General features: G+C 38.7%; 3 protein-coding genes across 10 annotated transcripts in view; 2 read left to right on the plus strand and 1 right to left on the minus strand.

Moving 5' to 3' along the window:
- Window positions 1–1,954: 1,954 nt before the first annotated feature.
- Window positions 1,955–5,358, plus strand: LOC307001080 (uncharacterized protein). Of its 2 annotated transcripts, XM_079617219.1 has the most exons (3): window positions 1,987–2,061; window positions 2,715–2,769; window positions 3,260–5,358. In XM_079617219.1, the coding sequence occupies exon 3, from the start codon at window positions 3,270–3,272 to the stop codon at window positions 3,987–3,989; it is 720 nt and encodes a 239-aa protein (XP_079473345.1). In that variant the 5' UTR covers window positions 1,987–2,061; window positions 2,715–2,769; window positions 3,260–3,269; the 3' UTR covers window positions 3,990–5,358. The 2 variants fall into 2 exon arrangements, with proteins under 2 accessions (XP_079473344.1, XP_079473345.1); XM_079617218.1 differs by lacking the exon at window positions 2,715–2,769 and having other exon boundaries at window positions 1,955–2,061; window positions 3,260–5,357.
- Window positions 5,359–13,762: 8,404 nt separating this feature from the next.
- Window positions 13,763–17,717, minus strand: LOC307001084 (guanylate-binding protein 4-like). Of its 4 annotated transcripts, XM_079617223.1 has the most exons (5): window positions 17,559–17,717; window positions 16,978–17,182; window positions 15,759–16,034; window positions 14,795–14,855; window positions 13,763–14,531 (listed from the first exon to the last, which is right to left on the minus strand). In XM_079617223.1, the coding sequence occupies exons 3-5, from the start codon at window positions 16,012–16,014 to the stop codon at window positions 14,234–14,236; spliced, it is 615 nt and encodes a 204-aa protein (XP_079473349.1). In that variant the 5' UTR covers window positions 16,015–16,034; window positions 16,978–17,182; window positions 17,559–17,717; the 3' UTR covers window positions 13,763–14,233. The 4 variants fall into 4 exon arrangements, with proteins under 4 accessions (XP_079473349.1, XP_079473350.1, XP_079473352.1 ...); XM_079617224.1 differs by lacking the exon at window positions 17,559–17,717 and having other exon boundaries at window positions 13,953–14,531; window positions 16,154–17,171; XM_079617226.1 differs by lacking the exons at window positions 16,978–17,182; window positions 17,559–17,717 and adding an exon at window positions 16,211–16,381 and having other exon boundaries at window positions 13,953–14,531.
- Window positions 17,718–17,894: 177 nt separating this feature from the next.
- Window positions 17,895–23,395, plus strand: part of LOC307001090 (cdc42-interacting protein 4 homolog) — a 21,616-nt gene continuing 16,115 nt past the window's right edge. Inside the window, exons 1-5 of one of the 4 annotated variants that reach the window (XM_079617233.1) lie at window positions 17,895–18,407; window positions 19,686–19,801; window positions 21,417–21,470; window positions 22,590–22,734; window positions 22,848–22,910. In XM_079617233.1, the coding sequence (XP_079473359.1) occupies window positions 18,384–18,407; window positions 19,686–19,801; window positions 21,417–21,470; window positions 22,590–22,734; window positions 22,848–22,910 (402 nt within the window). In that variant the 5' untranslated portion in view covers window positions 17,895–18,383. Of the gene's footprint in view, window positions 18,408–19,014; window positions 19,146–19,685; window positions 19,802–21,416; window positions 21,471–22,589; window positions 22,735–22,847; window positions 22,911–23,395 lie in introns of those variants that run through there. The other 3 variants (XM_079617234.1, XM_079617236.1, XM_079617235.1) reach the window with 3 other exon arrangements.

Below are 23,395 nucleotides of genomic sequence, written 5' to 3' on the forward strand. Positions count from 1 at the left end.
GTGAACAATTATCATACAGTATTATACATGTTTGGTATCATTTGAAATGTCTCAGTGCGACTGGTACAAAGGTCTCATTCCCACAGAAGTAAACGAAAAGGTAATAAAGTTCTTAAGAGTTTAGAAATATCTTGCACACAGAAGGGTGTGACTTCCAAGCAAATGGCCTCCTGCTCTCAAAGGAATCCAACCTCTGAATAAGCTCTGAATGCAAATTCCCATTGTTAGCAGACGCTTCCATGTGAAAGAGATTCTGTCTATATAATGAAATGCAGCAAAGGGCTCGGGGCGATTTGTAACTCAAATTAGCCCGTGATCCTGAGAGTGGCAAGACTCTCAGCTTCATGTATTTTCTAATGTCGGGTTTAACCTACATCTTTTACTCTTTATCTCTGAGCATTTGATGTTATTGTATTGATTATCTTTGAACTGATTATGAAATTGACATGATACATTTACCTGACATAATAAATTGTAAACATTTGATTCTTTTCTAACTGACTTTGACATTATTTTCAGTAACGAGTTAAAAGAATAGTCAAACATTTGCTCACATTTAATGATGCACTGAAATCATTAAAACCTTATGGAGTCAGATGAAATAACGAATTAATACATTGAGAAAATGTATTTAATTTAATCTAATTACTTTTCCACAAGGAAAGACAGTAACGCGCGTATTCCTTCACCCGCTGATTGGGTCGAGTCGCCGATCGAGTCGGGCCTTACAGTATCAAAGGCACATCAACAAACTAGAATACAGAACAAACCTGTACAAATAAACAGAAGGAGACTCAACAGACCACCAGCAAAGCTTGAAGCGTGAGAAGTAAAGCTTTAAGAATTATTAAATGTATTTACATAAACAAAAGTCCAACAAAAGAAAACACAAAAAAGGTGAAAGGGGAACAAGAGTGTTGCCAAAAAAAGAAAACCAGGAAAACCAAAACAACCAACTAACTAAAGGCATAAAAGTCTTACTGAAAGCAAGACACACAAAATAAATCTACCTACTCTAACTAAAACTAAAACTTACAACTGGTGGCAACCACGCCTTACCTGAGCTGTGTTCAGCCCCGACAAAAAGTTGCAAAACGTTTTTTAAACAGAAACGGTGGTGCGTTGAACACCGGTTCTGATGAGGCAAGAGTTGCAACTACGGCAGCTGGGAAGGACATTCTCTGTGTTCTTTCTGAATACTTTTCGGAGCCTGGTGAAATCGGTATAAATACGTGTTTAATACTGCAAAATACGCTCGATGTTACTGTCACGCTCTTGCCGTCCAGAATAAAAGAGAACATCCCAATCGAGTGAAGGGGTTTGTGGAAACTGTGATTCTCAATTATTGTGATCCAACATTTATCTCGCATTTCAGGATGAAAAGACAAACATTTCAGGTGAAGGATAATCCACTTCTTTCTGTTATGATCTATATGACCTTATTATTTTTATTGTGAGTATTAGTCTTCTCGTTATTGCTGATCACTGTTGATATGCTATAATTTTACTATAAAACTCTTACGACAAACATGTCTTCTAATATCTTCAATGGTTGCATATAGCGAGCTGCAGGACACATTTGTAAAGGACTTTACTTGGACCTGTCTCTTTAATACCGCGTGGTTTATACACGTTGCTGCTGATTTTTGACACTTTTTTGACACACCGTTTCCAGGAAACATGTTGTTCTACCCGGAAACCGTAGCAGAACGTTGCGCACCGGTTTGAGCTTCTACGTGCCCCTGGTGTTAGGGGTACATGTTGCAACATGTAAAGGGCCCCTAACCTGTTCCCAAAGACCTTATAAAGTTAAAACAAGGCAAAAATAAAAAATACAAATAAAATAAAAAATCAGTGTGTGATTGGCTGGTCACAAGACAGGCAGCGATTGGCTGGAGCAAATGCAAATGGATGAACCAATGGGGGCAGGCTCCTGCAACAGAACACACACACAGAGAAAGCAAACGCCAAGAGGGCGTAACGCTCAGATAGTGAGCGAGTCTTCCAGCTTATCTGTTCTTCTACAACAGGAAGGCTTAATACATGACAGTTTTTAAAGAGGTATGATCTAATTTTCTTTGTTTCACGTTTGAAAGAAATACTATTTTAAACAAGATTATTTATTACACTATGTCTCTCTGAAGAACTTTTTGACTGGTCAAAATGGTCACACAGTAAAACTGGACTTGGGTGAATGCAGCAAATTATTTACACTGAAAAACTAAGAGAAAAAGCTCTCAAAGAAACAGAAGCTGATTAATAATCATCTTAATATTGATTTATAAATTAATACTGTAATGTTGGAGTGTATGCTTTGTTAGGACAGTTGTTTTATACATTTAATGTAAAAAATATATAAAACATTTCACTCACAGTCAAAAACATACTTGAAAGTAAAAAAGTGTCCACATTTAATTGTACTTAAGTATTTAAAAGTAATCACTTATCTTAGATTTTTTTAATCAACTTTTAAAACTTTTCTCATTTTATTATTGTAAAAAAAAAGAATGTAGAGAAACCTGTCAAACTGGTCATCACCATGTAATCATTGTTCTGATCATGTAAGACTCTGGCACAGCAGACATTAAGCTAAAACCTAATTTTACAATATGATTTACATTTTAACACACATTGTATGTTAAAAATCTACACAACATGTGTCAAAATACCATCAACACATGCTGTGTGTTGTTTTTTAACAATTCTCTTTTTAGAGAGTAGTTGGAGTGGACATTTGAACTAATGACGTGATCCACTGAAGACTTGCAGGTTTGGAATGACAATTGATGGAATGACAATGATAACACAATGCTTATAGAAAATGCTGCCTTATTATCTGTACTTACCGGTAGTCATGATGACATATGAATTTGTACTTATAAATCTACATGAAGTTGCAATGGAATAAAAAGTCTTATTGTTTCCTTGTAAAAATAATAATAATTGGACTAAAAATGTAATGAAAAAATTCCCGTAAAATAATACTTTATTAGTAAAGTACTTTTACTCGAACACTTTAATATCCTAATAAATAACACCTTCTGAAATAAGTTAAAATAATTCTAACTTCTAACTAATTCTAATTTCATGGCTATGTTCAATATTTTGCTTATTGAACACATACCCACCAAATGAAGTCACTCATTGCTTATTTAATTTAAATGTGTCCTCAGTGTTGTTACTGTTTTCAATTGAATACTTCTCAGAAATTTGATCTTGTATTTTAATAGATGTCTATATATTCCTCTCTCTTCCTAAGGTACAGGACCATGGTGAAAACATTAAATGAATTAGCCCAGCTGAGAGACTCTGGGTTCGGCAAACCCTGGCCCAGACACGGACTCAATCTCCTCTACTGGTTTGCCAGTGAATTTGTTTCTTTTGACGATGACAATGTCATGGTCTATGAATGTAACCCAGCCGGTGGTGATTTCGGTTTTCACTTGTTTGAGAAAAGAAATGATGATTATGGTAAAAAACTTCTTCCAGACAAATATCACCCTTACTATGTGGTTGGAAATCTGAACATTAAAAAATACTCAAAAGCTAAAGGTCTTCCTGAACACGTCTCAAAAAACAAATCTTCTGACCAGCTCAGCAACACAGACCGCATCATTGTCAGTCTCTACGATAAGGACGACTTGAAAAGAGTTTATGTGACTCAACACCACGACTACTCAAACTACGATCCAGACGCCACTTACCGGATCTCCAGAGGCCTTCTCATGATCATCAGGAGGATGTGTTTAGAGGAGTTTCTGGAGGAGATCAATAACAGACCTCAAACTACAAACACAGTCAGTTCAAATAGCAACACTCCAACATCCAGTGATCCAGATGACAGTGATCTAGATGAAAGTGATCCAGATGAAAGTGATCCAGATGAAAGTGATCCAGATGAAAGTGGAACACAGAAACTCATACACTCTACACAAAGCTCCTCAGAGAACCTACACACGACAAGGGGTGAATGCTGCACCATACTTTAAAGCAAACTATCTTCTGCTGCTGCACTAATGCTCCTGGAAATCTTCCACAGTATGTGCGTTACAGTGATTTTGGTTGAACTCACTGGACAATTTCATATTTCTCTTTCCCTTGACTATAAAGACAGAAGAAAATAATGAATATTAAAAATATTCACTCTCTCTTGCCACCACAAAAACTGTGAAATCAAATTTGGTCTCATCAGAACCGAGTGTTTTCTGGTGAGCTTTATTAATATTATTCTCTTGCGGAACACAAAATGTGTACAAACTTAATTGTACAGTTAAACTGATAATCCATAATATCACTGGTATTCAAGGCCGAAGACAATGTTCATGTGAACTAAAGTGGTTGCTAATATTGACAAATGAGATGTTATTGTGAAGCTTTACAGAACATTCTCACTTTTGAACAAAGATTTAGTGATTGGTGGAAACACAGAAAAAAAGGCAAAAAAGATCAACAGTGCTCAATGACACTGAAAATATGACAAATCAATAAATAATGCAATAAATAAGAAAAGCAGGCAAACTGCTCAATTCTATTAAATTAAATGCGTATGTTTGCATAAAATGAACGCACTGCTAAAGATGTTAGTGTGCACATGGCACAAGAACAGACTTACACAGTTATTACAAGTTTAAATACTCTATTACTCTATTTAAATACTCTATCACACCAGTCCTCAGGTCTTTACACTGGCTTCCAGTCACATTTAGGATTGATTTTAAAGTATTATTACTGGTATATAAATCATTTAATGGCCTAGGACCTCAATACATTGCAGATATGCTCACTGAATATAAACCCAACAGATCACTGAGATCATTAGGATCACATCAACTAGAAATACCAAGGGTTCACTCAAAGCAAGGAGAGTCCGCTTTTAGCTATTATGCCAGCCGCAGCTGGAACCAGCTTCCAGAAGAGATCAGGTGTGCTCCTACAGTAGCCACATTCAAATCCAGACTCAAAACACTTCTGTTTAACATTGCATTTACTGAATGAGCACTGTGCCGCTGTTCGTCCGACTGTTTGCACTGTATTTTATTTTATTTTATTTTTATTTTTTACTCTAAACTGTTTTAATTATTCTTATTTCTTTTGATTATTTTAATTTCTTCTATGTAAAGCACTTTGAATTACCATTGTGTATGAAATGTGCTATATAAATAAACTTGCCTTGCCTTGCCTTGCCTTGCCTATTGCCTTTATTATGTTATTTTTAAACGACTACTGTATAATGCAGTGATGTAATGATGTACTGTACACTTTAAATTGTAATGTAGACTCATGCATTTTCTGTAAAGCTGCTTTGAAACAATATGTATTGTGAAAAGCACTATACAAATAAATGTGACTTTATTGTGCATGTAGTTGTAATGTCGTAGTATTTTTTTTTCCTACTATGGAAGTCAATGGGTACAGACTACTGTTTGGTTACTGACATTCTTCAAAATATCTTTCTTTGTGTTCAGCAGAAGAAATAAATTAATACAGGTTTGAAACAACTTGAGGGTGAGTAAATGATAACAGAATTTTAATTTTAAAGTGAACTATCCCTTTAATGTGTACGAGTGTAATCCTCCGTCACGATTCTTGACAATGAAGTGGGAAATCAAAACACTCACAAGAGACTCCAGATTTAATATTAACTCCGAGGCCCTGTTTACACGAGAACGCTCGCGGGTGAAAACGTAAAAATATTTTATCGGATGTGTCTTTCGTTTACACGGCGACGGCGTTTTTGGGGCTTAAAAGCGCAAAAAAGTGAAACCCCCCTCCAGAGTGGAGATCTTAAAAGCGCTCCACCGTCTCGTTCCCGTCTAAAGGGTAAAAACGCAAAAGTCTGCTAGACCTACGCGTTTACGTCACAGGCATGCGCCAATACAGGAAAATAACAAAACATTATCAAACTAAAATATAGCATTAATTTCATTGACAAAAATAAATACAAAATCTGAGCGACACGCGAAGAGCAGCGAGGGTTAAAGCAGCGGCTTTACCGTATTAAACATGAAGAACTGTGTCAGCGTCTCTTTCACTTTCAGTGCTCCACATCGCCACCTAGCCGTCTGGAGTGCACACTACATCCAATCACACACACTTTTGCGTCACCATATGCACGCAGATTTCCCCCCATAACGCTCGTCTAAACGCAGAATAAAAAGTGATAACGCAACGCCACTTTTGCGTTTTTTGTCTTCAAATCGTTTCCGTGTAAAGATAGCCTTATTTAGGAAGTTCATTGGAAACCATCCAACTTTGTGAGTAGATGAGCATGTAAACTAGCCTGGGTTTCCCCATACTGCCTTTGCGCAGCGCGATTTTATTCTCGCTGAAAGGCAGTCTGGAAACCATGGACCTGATTTTCGCCTCGTTTAGGGAACCAATCACAGAACGGGGAGGGAGCAGCAAGACGATGACGACATCTATGCGACACAACTAAGCAGTTTGTTTATGGATTCAACATGGCAGCAGACGCGAAGCTACCTTTTGATGCAGCCTTAGATATTGTTCTAAGTAGTTTAGAACGCAAGTTTATTTCGAAAAAAGAGCAGCTTTTGGCGTCTATACATACGTCATCTGGTATAATGGAAACGATTGGTTATGAGCAGTGGCTAAATTGGCTTTTATAGGGAGGGGGAGCCCTTATTTACGGTGAATGGTCATCATTCAAATATACGCTGTAAAATGACTTAATGTGTTTTTACACCAAAGGGGCTCTTTGTATCAATGTGTAAGGTGGAGTTGAGTAGTTATTCAAACAAAGATCAATACTTTACAATTCACTTACTTCCTTATTATTTTTTGCGCAGGTTTTTATAGATAAAAATCGTAAAAAAGTGATCCTACTAGGGGGGTTCGGGGGCATGCCCCCCCGAGAAAATTGAGATTTTCCTGATCTCAACATGTGAATTTTTAAGGTGTTTTGAAGGCCAAAAAAATGGACAACAGCAGCTTTAAAAGCATGTAGCATGTAGTATTTTATCAGATAACAGATTCTTAAACATGAGAATCAGTTTAAATGTCGCAATGAATTATCCACACTATAAAATCGAAATGCAGAATGTTTATGCTTATTGTTGACTATACACAATCACATATTCGAAACGGGAATGGCCTTAAATAAGAAATGATTAAAGGATTATTTTGCATAGATGTTACATTTCAAACGCCAATTTAATCATTCTGTGCCCAGAGGCATAGGAGCAGTTAGTATGAGCATCAAAGTTCAGTTTCAGCTACTTTTTCTTTCCTAAATGGATCAATATTTGTGGACTAATCTGTTCATTAATCAATGGTTCAATTACTCACTCATAAAGACAGTCACTTGTCGCCGCCTTCTGGCTTAATGATGCAAGTTGCGCAAACACGAACAAGCGGAGTGATACAAACAGGGGAAAGTCGAACACATTCGAGGTAACGTTATACAAATTTATAGAATAATAATGCCAATATTTTTAATAGGGTGCTTGGGTTGTTAAATTAACCTTATAGTATCCTTAGTCTGTCTTTGATCAAACTGATTATTTCTGACGGTCATTTAAAACTTCTATCGAAAAACAGCTGTTTATACTTGCATTTAATCTCGCACTATATGACCGTAAACTGAAGTGAAGCGTCGCGTTGGGATTCGCGCATGGATCGCGCTCCTGTAAATCCTGCTTGCTTTGATTGGACTCAAATATTTTGACATTGACGAGCGGTGTTTGAGTGCAGCTCAGATGAAGGTCAGTTATCATCGCGATGGGCGAATCATTGCAGCAGCAAATTAGAGTTAATATTAGCCAATTATTTCACAACTTTCATTATATACACTCAACAAAATGTATATATTTGGTGGTGCTGAAGGAGACGGAGCTGAGCTCCAGCAGAGTGTGTTGTGGACCCGGGGAGGCGGAGCTGAGCTCCGCTGCGCTCCGGCCCAATTTAACCTATGGTTATGAGCTATGTACAGGCGCATTTGATAGACATTCTTAGCACCCAATAAACGCAAGGGGGTAATCCATCCGCCGGAAACTGAAGCCTCCGCGGCAATGGCGCCACCAGGGGGTGGCCAGGGGTGGCCGTGGCCACCCCACTGGCCACCCCACTGGCCAGTATAAATTTTAGTAGCATCAGTTATGCATTTCATCCCTAATGCACAGCCAGGCAGGCAAGCCGCTCTAGACTTTCGATCGCACACAGTAGCCCGCCCCTCCCCCGCCCCTCCGTACATGCCGCTGTTGCGCGCTCAGACAGCAACAGCTCAGCGCGTGCCCGTTGGTCAACAATTTTAAAAGAAGTTAAGAAAGAAGACGAAGACTACCGGTATGTAAATAAGTAAAAAATATTCTTTAGTAAAAGAAGACGGGGAATTATGTGTCGTGACTTGCTTTTTAAGTGCCAAATGGTTACAGTATATGTTACAGCAGCTTTTTGGTGTGTCTTTGACACGTTTTGACAAGAGTTACCTAGCTAACGTCGTTAGCTTGTGCATGTATATGTGTAACAAAGTTTAAATAATGCTGTTAAATTCATGCATTAATTGGGAAAACTCGACATTGGCTGTTGCATCACTCGCATTTGTGTGCGTGATATTGCGGGCGGAGCTACGTCAGCAGAGTCTCACATCTCTCGCTGCTGGTAAGTCGCATCAATAAGAGCTGCGTCATAATAAGAGTTTAGATTGTTTTCAAGTGCAAGGTTGGACTTTATAAACTACACACAAGTTTACTTCATGTGTCTGTTAGTTCCTAGTTTTGTCAGTCGAGTCATATGTGTTATTTGCAATGATGAAATGGAGTGTGTGTATTATTATTAACCTGCTTGTGAACTGTTTATTTCATTTAAGAAATTCATGCAACGTGATGCACTGTCCGTTATAACACAATAAACCAAAGTATATCAGTAGGAGTTTCCTTAAGTCTTTCTGATAGTTTTCTTCAGGCCGGTTTATCCCATACGGAAATGTAATATATGTACATAGCCTAGGTATATGAAATATATCCACATATCTAAAATATATATATATGCCCATATATAAAACCTATTAGAAAATGGAACAATTGACATATAAAACCAGCCCATATATTTGATGTATGTATAATAGTGTTTTTTTACATACATGTCACACATATAATTATCAGTTTTCACATAGAATTTGTGTAGTATTTGTTTTGTTTTTATGAGCTGGTCAAGAAGAGGTAAAATAATAATAAATAATACATTTTATTTATAAAAGATTCGAAAATGAGATAGAAATTGAAATGAAATGTGGATAATGAGATAGAAATTGAAATGAAATGTGGATATGTAGACTTGATCTGTAGACTTGAAATAAATAGTTAAATAGTTTGGCATATATAAATTAAACATATCGGTGACATATATGGTCAAAACATACAAATAATAATCATATACATCATATTAATATATGTCAATATACTCATTTAATATGGCAAATTTATATATGTTAAAAACCTATAGCAATATATTGTCTTATATTTAACATATATGGCGTCACTAGCGATATAGGGATATGTCATATATTACATTTCCGTATGGGAATTACTACAACAGTAGAATACAATTCTGAAATTATGGTTTATAGTTTTGGTGTGCCACCCCAAGATTTTAAGTGGTCCCATCTGGCCACCCCTATGAAAAATTTCTGGAGGCGCCAAGTCCGCGGGCGCCGCCATTATAGCAGAACTTCACCTGCTGTTAGCATTCCATTGACTCCCATTCATTTTTGCGTCACTTTGACAGTGAATAACTTTACATCTGAAGCGTCCAAAGACTCCATTTGTCCATTATTTATTTCTAAAGAAACTCGACAATGTATAAAAGGCTCCATTACCTTGTACCTTACGTTATGGCCCCGTAGAAGCCGTTTTTGTAAAAATAGGCTAACGATTGCGTCATAACTCACGCGACTCTCTGTCGCACTGTAGAGAAATTACCGTATAGACCGGCAGAGAAGCTCCCAAGCAATCGGGGGAACGTGGAGGCATTAAGTCCGATAAAGTCAAGGGAGTAGCCCACAGAGAGTGATAAAGTTGATCCTGCTGCTAGCTCATGGACAGCTAATACTCACACTCTCCGTCTCTGAGAGATTCGGAAGGGAATGATTCAGATTTCTCTCCGCACAGCTACTAGAAGACTGACAGCTGTCAGACACGTTGCTCACGTGTTCAAGCTCAGTTTGAGCCTGCGCAGTTCGCCTGGCGATCAGGAAGTGAGTGCTTCAAATGGGCTTCACTTTTCTCCGTTGAAGTCTATGGGGTCGCTGTGTCCATCTTATATACTGTCTATGAATAAACGGCGCCGGCGCATTCGTAAACCACGCCTCAAATACGAGAAAATGCGCATGTGGTTCCCAGACCCAAGTCTCAACGAGAATTGGGTCTGGCGTTAGCCAGGCTACATGTAAACTACCACCAAAGAATGTTTTAGCCCAGAAAAAGCCTTCCTGTGTGAAACTAACACAAAGAAAGTCATTGTATGTAAATTTATGAAAATTTTAATTTAAATTCAGCAGAAATTACCATTCCTTAAACAGGTGGACATGTGCCTTTTTATTAATCCTGTTGTATTTAAATGTATTGCCATATCAGATTTGCAGATTATTACATGGCAGATTCAACATAAAAAAAAAACAATACAATAAATACAAACATTTTGTAAATTCCATTTAGAAAAAAAGGTTCCACTTTATTTCGATAGTCCACTTTAGACATTCTACTAACTATAAGTAACTTTTCAGCTACATGTCCACTAACTGTCATTAGGGTATTAGTAGACTGAGGAGGACTGGTAGGTTAGGGTTAGGGTTCGGGTTAGGAGAATAAGTTGACTTGTAGTTGCCAAGTTACTTATAGTCTGTATGTCTGTTGGGGGACCAACAAAATAAAGTGTTAGCAGATATTAAGCAGACAGTCTGTTAATACTCTAATGAGAGTTAGTGGACATGTAGCTGCGAAGTTACTTATAGTTAGTAGAATGTCTAAAGTGGACTATCGAAATAAAGTGCTACCGAAAAAAATACACATTTTGTGTATTCAACTTTTTAAAAGACCCTTTCAATGTACTTGTGACAACAATTGTAAAAGTTTTTCTGGGTCCAGAAATATGTGAAAATTCATTAAACTTAGTTCACCCAAAAATGTAATTTCTGGCCCTCATGTTCTTCCAAACCCGTAAGACCCGTTCATCTTCGGAACGCGAATGAAGAGATATTTCTGTGCCTCCATTGAAAGTCTTTCAAGCCACAGAACGGTAGTAAAAACATCATAAAAGTAATCCATGTAACTCCAGTGGTTTTACCTCAATATTTTGAAGTGATGCAAGTGCTTTGTTTGCACACAAAATATTAATCTCCAACGCACATTCATGAGAGCATCACGATGTATGTGTGTTGTGTTGTGTTGTGTTGTGTTGACGTGAGAGCAGGAATTGAATGTTGAGTTGGAGATTCATATTTTGTAGGCACCTTCCTTATGAATATGTTGAAAAACGTAAAAAAAACAAAACAAAAAAAAAACAGAAAAGCAATGAATACACATAAGAATAACAAGGTATTTGCAATCTTTTTATAAATTAAATATGTCTTCTATTTGATCCAAATAAAAACACATTATTAATAAAATCATAATCATAATAGCGCGAAATAAAAAGGGGCAAAATTGTTATGGCAAAGGCAGACATTGACATCAAATACATCTGGTTCTGGTGAACGAAGCCAAAGTAGCACTGGACTTAAACCGGTGCAAAAACAAATTACGTTTAAACAGTAAAATAAAAGTTAAAACTCAAACACAAATTAAATGAACAACAACTTATCGATCGCACTCAATCCTGCTCTTCACTTGTAACCAAAGACGGATTAAACAGCGAATCCAGCAAAAGTGACGAGATTTATTAACACTATACCATCTTATAGCCTCTAGAGAACCTGATGTTATTAACTCGAAACAAAATTAATTTAAACAAAACCCCAAAGCTGACTGCTACTTCCCAGAAGAAACGCATGAGCGAATTAAAGAGCCGCTTATGACGGTTAATTTAGGCGCGTGAAACACAACTTCCGCTCGTGACCTGGCCCGACGACTTCTTCTTCTTCTGTTTTCTTTTAATGGCGTTGGTAAACAACTTGTAAGTGTGCATTACCGCCCCCTTCTGATATGGAGTGTGGATCACAATAGCCTTTACTCTTTAAATATAAAAATAAATACATAAATAAAACCAATAAATAACTACATAAATATCTAATAACATTATTAATATTAAAACATTATCATTCACATCATTATTAAATACAACTTTCTAAGACAACTAAACGCATATCCTTCTAATAAGCCCTGTTTTATTCAAAAACACAAATATTGCTCTATACCCTACATGCCCTGAATTCATTTGTAATATTTCCTTCATGTCAAATCTATTTTTTTCTTTACTTAACCAGTCTTTCATCCTCATCCTTTCCTCCTCTATGACAATTAATAATTACATGTTCTACTGTTTCATTAATATTACAGACCTCACACATCCCCCTATTATTTTAAGCACACTACTTAATCCAGTATGCCAAAAATCTCATTCTTGAAATAATGTCCTCTTCCTTTTTATTCCTATTATTTTCTCTCATCCCTTATCCTCCCCTCTTCTGGATACTGCAGTACAGTCTCGCTTGTGTTTCCATATTCCACTCCTCTCGCCACTTCCTTCTCATTTCTGCTTTGATTATGCTTTTAACGTCCGCCTTACTATATCTCACTACCATATCTATCAGTTTTTTTGTTTGCATTTTTTGCATATTTGTCTGCCAATTCATTTCCGTCTACTCCTACATGTGCTGGAATCCATATGAATTTTACTACTACTCCTATACTCTATTAATTCTGAAAATAGTTTGGGCTTTTCCAACATAATATCTGTCTCGCTTCTGATTGCATGTTCTTACCTGGACCGACTGGCTGTAAGAAGCAACTATAAACAGCCCTTAAAATCGACCAAATCTCTAATATAACACTATAATTTGAATATATTTTAGTGATGATGTGATTAATTAGAATCAGAGAAGTCAAGACCTGTGATTAAATCTTGTATCATACAGCTCTGTGCTTTACCTGACATACACGAGCATGACTGTATGATCCGTTCCGCAGTAAAGTCCGTTTATCAAACACAAATATAAACGGTAATTAATAATCCATTCAAATGAGAGTCAGTCCAGTGCGTTTATTGAACATCTAGTGGCGCACCCCATTAGCATATCCGTAAGTAACGCAACGCGCGCGTTAAAGGGACAGTTCATCACAAATTAAAGCGGCACTCGGTAACTCTAGCCAACGCTTTGCTGATTTTCTCAGCGAGCTCCCCCTACAGCTGCGGTGCGTATATATAACACATCACTGTCGTAAAGTCACTCGCGGCGCGCCGGCGCCCTCCTCCCCCTTTCTACCGCTGCTCATGTGCTTTTGTTACGGTCGGAGTCGGTGTGGTGAACAAATGAGTCCCAGACGCACCAACTTTATCGTGTGGAGCATGTCTACCGAGGTGGGTAATACATCATACACAGTATCATTTAACATTGACATGTACATTTTGTATTCCGTAAAGCAGTTTGTGTTTCTCGCTCTTTCTCGCTTCTCACGAGACTTCCTATTTTCAACTTACCGGGACGTTAGTCCCAATGTTGCAAGGCTGGTTTTCCGCCTGGGAACGCTGGGGGGAGCGGGGAAAGGAACCATTCTCACCAGAACAGATTATTTAACCATCCAAATGATTTCTAAACGGATTTATTAAGTTGAAAAAGTTACGAAGTGCACCTTTAACGCTGTCATCATTTACTCGCCCTCATGTCATTTCAAACCTATGACTTTCTTTCTTCCGTGGAACAAAAAAATAAGATATTTGGCCATCTTTGATATCAACTGTAGTCACTATGGGTGAATAAATACATGTAATTTTTTTAGATTAAAACAGTCGTGAATTTTAATTCTAACACATCTGCATACAGACATAATGCTTCCAATGATGGAATGTATTGAAGATTTACAGTCATTTGGTTAGTAAAAAACAAAATACACATATCAGATTTCTTTGTAATGTTAGTATGAATTAATATTTTGGAAGATAGTCAAAGCTGCTAATGCTATGTATATTTGGTTAAAGCAATATTTTTCCTGAATCATCACTAGAAAAGTCTTCAGTTTATGTTTTAATGTTTTAAACACACGCAGCTTGAGCTGACCGATGTTCAGAAGTGGTAGAGCTTCTCTTCCTGAAGAACGGAGATGAGTTTAGCCTTCACAGGATCTCTGCATCTGCGTATGATGTCACAGATCTTCCTCATGCTCTCCTGATTGGTTGAACTCTGTGTGATTTCAGAATATTGCTCCTCATGAATTAGTTCCAGCTGACGCAGTTTATCTGCGATGATCCGGACATTTGTAACCCGCTGAACGAGATCTGGCCAATGCTTATCGAAATATCGTGCTTTATCTGCCTCAGTGTTCAGACGCGGCTCGTCTCTCTCCAGATGTTTCTCAGGGAACCTGCCGCACAGAGAGATGTGATGATTGGCAGGTGTGACAGTATTTTTCTGTTTCCTTGTCTACATGAAAGCAATATTCTCTATCAATAAGCTAAAGTATTGCTCACATGTATTATAAATCAGTATTTTAAAAGGTGTTTTAAAGTTTACAGAAAGTGGGCTAATTTGTTTAGTAAAATTGCAAGTATCAAGACGATTATATCATATTATCTTGGATGTATTTTGTTGTTGTGAAGAGAATATTGAACTATTAGTCAGACTCACCCGGTTGTGTGTGTGTCACTGATGTTTCCCTCAGGACGCGGTTTAATGTCACACAGAGACACTGTGGAGAAATAATCAATATTAAATCCAGCATAGAGTGAATGTGTTGTTGAGTGTGTGTGTGTGTGTGTGTGTGTGTGTGTGTGTGTGTGTGTCAGTGATGCGCAGGTTGATCCAAAATGAGCGGTTACCCGCGGTTACGAGTCATCCAAAAATATTTTTAATGATATTCGGGTCGCGGTCGGTCTGGTCGTTTAAAATAAAGATGCAAATTAAACCTTTGTAATTGATATAGTACTAGACACAATGTTCTATGAAATACACAGGCCTACGCTTTATTGGCTGAATAACTGGAGCTCAGTCAGAGATGAAAGTGGGAAATCCTTATTTACCTTTTGAATGTTGAGCGTTATTAACTTTTGAATAAGAGCTGACGCGGGACAAAATGCCCGATTTCCAACATGTTGAACTGAGCAATGCCAGTGTGCCATTTTAATAGGCTACTTTTAAACACATATAGCTCAGTAATGTCAGTTTTATGTATTTCCTGAGAGGGGGCGGGGGGGTTTATTGGGAAAGTCCGGGGAGAGACGCACTTCGATTAGACTGGATAAACACATGCAGCGTCTTAATAGTTAAGAAAATGAAACAAAATAAATGAATAAATCAAGCCTTTATTACATAACACTGGCCTATATCATACAGCATTCAGAGAAATGCTCACCCGCGCCCCTAGTTCCTACGGCTACGGCCCATGGCGCTACGATGAGCATTTACTCGCTACTCTTTAGAAACGCGGGTCAGGAAGCGGGTCGGGTACAATATTTTCATTCTTTTTTTTTGCGGTCCGAGTTGCGGGCAGGTTAGTTGAAAATGTTGGTCAGGTGCGGGTTGTTTATACATTGACCTGCGCATCACTAGTGTGTGTGTGTGTGTGTGTGTGTGTGTGTGTGTGTATGATTACTTTTCTTGTGTTCATTCTCTAACTTTTGGGCCAGATTATTCTGGTTGATGTTCTTCAGGATGTCCACTGTGATCTCCACAGCTCCTTCCGGTCTAAAGCGTGCCACCATCTTCTCCACTGTGTCTAAGACATCTGCGTTCTCCATCTCAGACCTTGAAATGTGTTTTTGACTCGTCAGGTACCACTGAAAGTGCTTCAGATCATCTTTTAGTAGATCCCTCAGTGAGTTCACGAGCAGCTCCTCAACAGATGCCATATTCCTTCACAGATTCACTTCTGCAGGACAAAGAGAAAAAGACAAAGTAATTACACTCTAAACACATGGACCACAAAACTAAAGCAATGTTTAAATGGAGCTTTAAGCAACGATCCCTTCAATTAAAAATGTTTTTTACTTTCCGACAGGTTTAATTTACTGCCATCTTCTGGTCAAACAGCAGAAGCGCACATACTGTGTCCCCCTACAGCAGCTCTCATACAACATACTGTCTCCCCTGGACTTCTATTCACCTCCACTTGCAATCGGTACACATAAAAAAAAGAACAGACATCAAATAAAATTAAAATAAAGATACAAAAAAAAATAGTATTCTTTTCACACTACGCTCTTAACTACACTTAAAATAGTTAGGTTATAAAATAAAAATAAAAAAAACCTGCGGGGAACGTTCTCTTTATGTTACAAAAAATAACTAAGAGAGAACGTTCTTTGGTTCCCAAATATAACCAAACGGGAACCATAGGGAACGTTAGAGATCGTTCGTGTTTGCTGGGAAGATTTGAAAAAGTTGAAGTGAATTTCCATGTAGGATATGATCTGAATAAGGATGTTTCTATACGTCCCTTATGTAATTATGATTTACCAACTGTCCACCTTATTTTGCAACGCGGAAGTAAGCTATTTTCTTTGAATGTGAAATACTTTCGATTCATATAATAACTTAGAATAATAACAACGAAGTGCAGTAAAAGGTAAAAAATAAAAAGATTGTGCTACAAACCGTGTTTATGATAATACAATTATAATTATACGATAACAATAAAATGTTGCAATAAAGCAGCAGAGCGTGTTTGTACAGGTACAGTAACTGGAAGCGATGACACCGGATGCCAGAAACATTAAAGTTACAAATGGTCTTGCCCGCTCTTTTGTTAAAATAGATCAAATAACGTTATATGTTGATACATTAATATAAGTTATAAGAATACCAATACTGACCAGATAAATTACCACAGACTAGGGATGGCTGCACGCGAGTCGTTCCGAAGCTTTGCGAGATCCCGAAGCACAGATGTTTCGAAAGTAACACCCATGTCACGTGACTATGGCCAAACGAAGTTTGTATGTCCTTGGAGAAATATCTTTGTATGCCAACAACAAGTGTCCCTTGTGAGAGGATATTTTCAAAGGCTGGAGAAATTATCTGTAAAAAAAAAGAAGTAGGCTAAGTCCTTCCACAGCAGAGAAATTAATATTTTTGAAAAACAGTTAGACATTGTGAATCAGGCTTGATTTCTTTTATTAATATTCATTTTTCATGACCAAAATAACATTATGCACAGTGAGGAGCCTAGGTTACAAGCTTCACATATTAGAAAAGTACAATAATAATAAAAAACAAATTTTTTAATGGGTTAGTTGTCCAGGTTGTTTCAGATCAACACCTTCAAATGACCACTAGGTGTCACCGTTGAGACGGGTGTCGGATTGTTTCACGAAGCCTCGACACAATATGACACATTTACTTCAACTGTTTCATTGTTTCACGAAGCCTTGATCTGCCCACCATTACCACAGACCTTAAAATGTTTGCTTGCACCGGTCAACGGCGTCTTGTCATGAACGAAGCATTCTAAATTTCGCTTTCGCTTTCTCTGCTCGGAGAAAAAAACGTATGAGAGTTCAAATAAATCCTGACGGTTGGTCCATTCCATCATACATCACCACTGACTGTGATTGGTCCATTCCGTCACCAACTGCCTGTGATTGGTCCATTCCGTCACCAACTGCCTGTGATTGGTCCATTCCGTCGCCAACTGCCTGTGATTGGTCCATTCCGTCACCAACTGCCTGTGATTGGTCCATTCCGTCGCCAACTGCCTGTGAATTCACCGTTCGCGCCCCTCGAATCAGGTTCATTAGCCGTTTGTATGGATATCATGTTATTATGTTTAATCCAGTAGATGTCAGTGTGTCACAAACTTGATTCAATATCGCGCCACTTCATCACGTCGGATCATAAAGTTCTTCCATTTGACCTGTGTTTTATTTCTTATTGCTTAACGGAGTTATAAACGGTGTTATTTGTCAAATGTCCTCCGACTGAAAGCGAGCAGTGATTCAGAAGCACAATACACCCGTGAACTCACCCACTCTCAGGTGTCATGAAGTGAAACTCACACACACACACACACACACACCACTGAGAGAAACCAACCACACACTCTCTCCTCACTGGAAGGATCGCTTTACCTGGTCACAACGAGAGTTACCCGTGTTTCATGGGAATATAGGTCTCGTGACCAAAAATACACGGGACTACCTCATATTTAAAGGATTTTGCGTTGAAACAAACTTCCTGTAGGAGTTTCGTGTGTCCGGCTGTTGCTTTACGATCTAAGATTATGGATTGGGGATCAGATCTTTGGGTAAGTTCATATAAATATGATATATAATAAATATTTGCGTTTAATCACCAACAGCGAAGAGAAACACACGAGTAAAGCGTTCATGATCCACTTCAGATTTCCAGACACCTGTCCTCCTCTGGGTTTTCATTATGTTGACATCTTTAGCAGGGCATTAATGATTAACTTTTACACGATTGAAGAGTATGTAGTTATAATTGTCTTGAATCACTGACAATTAAAGGAAACTAACGATATTTATATAACTAGTGGAGCTCGTTCTTGGCTTCAAAAACGGTAGACAAAAAAAAAAACGCTGCACACGTGAACGCTTCAAATCGTTTATTTGAAATAAAAAATGTGGTTAAAAAACACTCGGAACGCAATAGACTGAGTGAAGGAACGCTTTTATTTGTCAAATTAGATGTTTTCCTCATACAAATTAATTTGGGTTTTTTAAAACAGTTTGGGGGTAGATACCCTACTTCACTTCACATGTTAAACGTCTGTGAAGGAATTAAAAATGTTGTCACAACACTTATTTATTTAAATGTTTACTTGTATTATGTATTCTGTGAGTCGCGTGCCAGCTCGGCTGTGATTCCCGTTCACTGTCTGTGGTTTTAGCAGCGCTGGTGTGGTTTAGTATAGTACTGGGTTAACTGGTTTGGTGTCTGATCATCTCAGACCAGCAGAAGAGATCACACACACTGTTTTCATGAGTTCAGGAACTAAAGGAAGTAGACCAACACCTTCCTGGTAAACAGCAGAATGAATGATGAAATCTTAGATAAGATCTCACCTTAGTATCAGGATACAGTGGTGTGTGTGTGTGTGTGTGTGTGTGTGTGTGTGTACCTACTTTACCATTTTGGGTTTAAATTTAAGTTAACACACCCAATATTATTATTATTTTAATAGAAGATAAGATGTTAGTAATCAAATATTGTGTTTTCATATGGGGTAGAAGTAGGTTGTAATATTTATAATTAGCTAAATAAAACAAACAATTGAAGCTGAATGAATTTTAAACGTAAAACGTGACTCATCGGGTCATCCTGTCACAACTAGTGAAGCAGATTGACCAGTCAAGCTAGTTTGAGGGTGTGCACGTGAGAGAAAGAGTGACACACACACACACACACACACACACACACACACACACACACACACACACATACACACACACACACATCAATGTACCACACTTATTCTGAGACCAGGCTGTCCTACATACCAGAGACGGGTAAGAAATGCACTGGTAATCCAGTATGGTGTGTATGGTGTGTGTGTTTGCAGGACCAGCATGACGTGATTGAACGACACACTCAGAGCGGACTGGATATGCTGGACCGATACGTGAAGTTTGCCAAAGAGAGAGCCGACGTTGAGCAGGCTTACGCCAAAATGCTCAGGCAAGAGGCGCTTGTACTCTGTAGATCAGGGTCCCAACGTTCAGACGCAGCAAACCCACACATATTACAAGTTTTATATTCAAATTTAAAAGGCAAAGGGAGTTATATATTTTAATGAATAAAGACACAATTTACACTTAAAAAGAAAGTATCTATATCTATAAAATATCTATACAGATTAAAATTATGAATTTGTGGATTATTGGAAAAAAAATTGTATTATTGTATTATTTGGAAAATATTTAGTTTCTATTACGTTCATTTATTTAGCTTTTATTGAACCCACTCACTGTAGCTCTGTGATATCAGATGCATTATTTATTTATAGCAAAACAAATATTTATTTTAATCAATGTATCAAAATACATTTTAGTTTAATCTTAATAATTTTTTAATTTACACTGTTTTCTGTCAACTTTTTTAGGGACCCCTGTTATATAGAGAGTAGGGGTGGAGCCGAACCCGAATACGGTATTCGGAAAGGCACAAATAACGTGTTTTTTACAAATACTTATTTCGAACAAATACTTTAAAAAAATATTTGTATTCGGGAACAAGAAAAACTTTATTTCAAAAAGCTGCGTTTCCTCATGAGACCGCAGTGCACGACGCCCGGATGAGTGAGAGAGTGACGGACACAGGCTGCTCCACACAGCAACAGAGAGCGCTCGGCTGATCGAAAAAACACTTAACTCCATCACTATTTTTGTTGAATAGATGTTTGTACCTTAACTGGGTTCCTGAGGCAGTTTATAACTTTCGAGAAGCGATCGGGAGATTATTCCATCACGCTGCATTATTGACGTCTGCAGTCGGGTGCTCTCATGTTCGCTCTGTTTACAGTAACGTCAGCTGTTTAGCGCGGTAATTTAGACAATAGGCTGTTGACAGAGTAACGTTAACGTTTGGTTAAAAAGTTTAAAAATGCTTGTGTAGTTTTGTCGAATTGTACGCACGTGTGGGAGTTATATGGTACGTAAGTTACTCTGTCTTTTGCAGACAGCAAGATGTAGGCTGTAGGCTTCATAATGTTCACAATGGTATTTTATTAGTTGTTGTTTAACCATGATGAGGTAAGGCTGTTATGTTATTTTCTTTTCAATGACATTCCTTGTTTCATTGCTGGATTTATGGAAAAACATCAACCAATATTGCATATCCATAATTATTATAATGGATATAATTAAAGAATACTTACACATAACGTAAATTAGAAGTGTAACGCAATTTTTTTTTTTATGATTACGATTTTTACGCCTATTTTGAATTTTACTCGAATACAAATACAAATACAAATACTTTTCCCCCCTCAACAAATACAAATACAGATACAAATAGCGGCTGCTTTGCACACCCCTAATAGAGAGCATTGGCTCATGAATATTAATTAGTTCACTCCTCAAGCCCTCTTAACTTAGTTTCTGTGTCATTTCTGTTGTCAAATCAACAGAAAGCATTTAGTTTTTTTACATATAAGGGTGGCGGCAGTGTTTGGAAACCCCGTTAGCAAAGTTATTGTTATGATAATAATTCCATGTGTGTTAACAGTGTAGCGTTATCTTGTGTTGTTGGAGGCCCCGGTGGTGTAACCTGCTATGTGTGTGTTTCCCTGAAGGAATCTCTGTAAGAAATATTCCAGACGAGGCATCAGAGAAGATCAGGACACAAAGTGAGTGAACCGTCTCTCGATCACTCGATTAAACATTGGTGATCAGCAGAGGTGGGAGAGTCATATGACTTCACTCGAGTCAGACTCGAGTCGCAATTTTCTGGACTTGAGACTTACTTGACTAGATCTCTGAAAAGACTCGACTTGACTTTAGACTTGCTCCTTGTGACTTTAGACTCGACTCGGACTTGTGCCTATTTACTTGAAATGAATTATTCAGATTTTTAAAAATATATTTAAGAATGAACTATATTTATACGCATGCGTAAACCACTAGACGCTATCCGGAACCCGCTTGCCAAAACAGCAGATCCCTCCGCGGACACCGCAACTACACCACCAGCTCCAGCCCCGAGGATAATAAAGTATAGGTTTAGAGATTACCATACATACCATACGTTGGGAGATTGACAGACGGATCGGTGCAGCTTCTGCAGTAATGCGGTCGGTGTACCGGTCTGTCGTGGTGAAGAAAGAGCTGAGCCGCAAGCTCTCGATTTACCGGTCAATCTACCCCGGGGAAGACCTAGGACACGCTGGAGAGACTGTCTCCCGGCTGGCCTGGGAACGCCTCGGTGTCCCCCCGGAAGCGCTGGAGGAAGTGTCTAGGGAGAGGGGAGTCTGGGCATCTCTGCTTAGATGACCCAGGCCCCGGATAAGCGGAAGAAGATGGATGGATAGTGCATAAAACTGTGTTTGTGCATCAGTAACCTGAGAACACACTCTTAAACACAGTGTGATGAACTACATGAACATAATAGCAAAACGCCATTCAGAAACACTCACTTCTACTCACTACATATTGATCATCAAAAACACCAGACGCTCAGCTTGATCTGTTGAACACACACACACACACACACACACACACACACACACACACACACACACACACACACACACACACACACACACACACACACACACACAGCTCTGACCTCTGACTCTGTTCAAATGAACTGGATACTGGACAAGTTACGCCATCATCATGTCTCTCGACACAAAAAAATCTAATGCACGGTTTTTGCATTCGAATGTGCATTTATTTACTTTTACAATTTGAAATGTTGAGTTTGCCAGGCCTGCTGTAAAGGCGTGTTGTTGGCGGTGTGTGTGCAGGTCGAGCAGTCAGGCGTTTCAGGACGTGCTGAACGAGCTGAACGAGTACGCGGCGCACAGAGAGCAACTGTCCGAGAGCATGACGCTCACCATCTGTGTGGAGCTCAGCAAAACCCTGCAGGAGCTGCGGCACGAGCGCAAGAACGTGAGCCTGACACACACACACCTCACACACACTGCACACATCTCACACACACTGCACACAGATGCAGGAGATCTGTTCCTGTCGTGAGTGTGACGCTCGTGTCTCTGTTGTAGCATCTGTGTGAAGTTAAGAAGGCTCAGCAGAACCTGGAGATCACCTTCAAACAGCTGGAGATCGTGAGTAGATGTGTGTGAGAGAGCGAGCGTGTGTGAGAGAGCGTGTGGTTGTGCGAGCGAGTGTGTGTGTGAGAGCGAGCGAGTGTGTGGTTGTGCGAGCGAGTGTGTGTGAGAGAGCAAGCATGAGTGAGCGTGCGAGCGAGTGTGTAGTTGGGCGAGCGAGTGTGTGGGCGAGCGAGTGTGTGGGCGAGCGAGTGTGTGGGCGAGCGAATGTGTGAGTGAGCGAGTGTGTGTGTGTGTGTGTGTGTGTGTGAAAGAGTGAGTGTGTGTGTGAGTGAGTGTGTGAGTGAGTGTGTGAGTGAGTGTGTGAGTGAGTGTGTGAGTGTGTGAGTGAGTGTGTGAGTGAGTGTGTGAGTGAGTGTGTGAGTGAGTGTGTGAGTGAGTGTGTGAGTGAGTGAGTGAGTGTGTGAGTGAGTGTGTGAGTGAGTGTGTGAGTGAGTGTGTGAGTGAGTGTGTGAGTGAGTGTGTGAGTGAGTGTGTGAGTG

The sequence above is a fragment of the Phoxinus phoxinus genome, assembly GCF_949152265.1.
Source record: "Phoxinus phoxinus genome assembly, chromosome: 6".
Taxonomy (NCBI): Eukaryota; Metazoa; Chordata; class Actinopteri; order Cypriniformes; family Leuciscidae; genus Phoxinus; species Phoxinus phoxinus.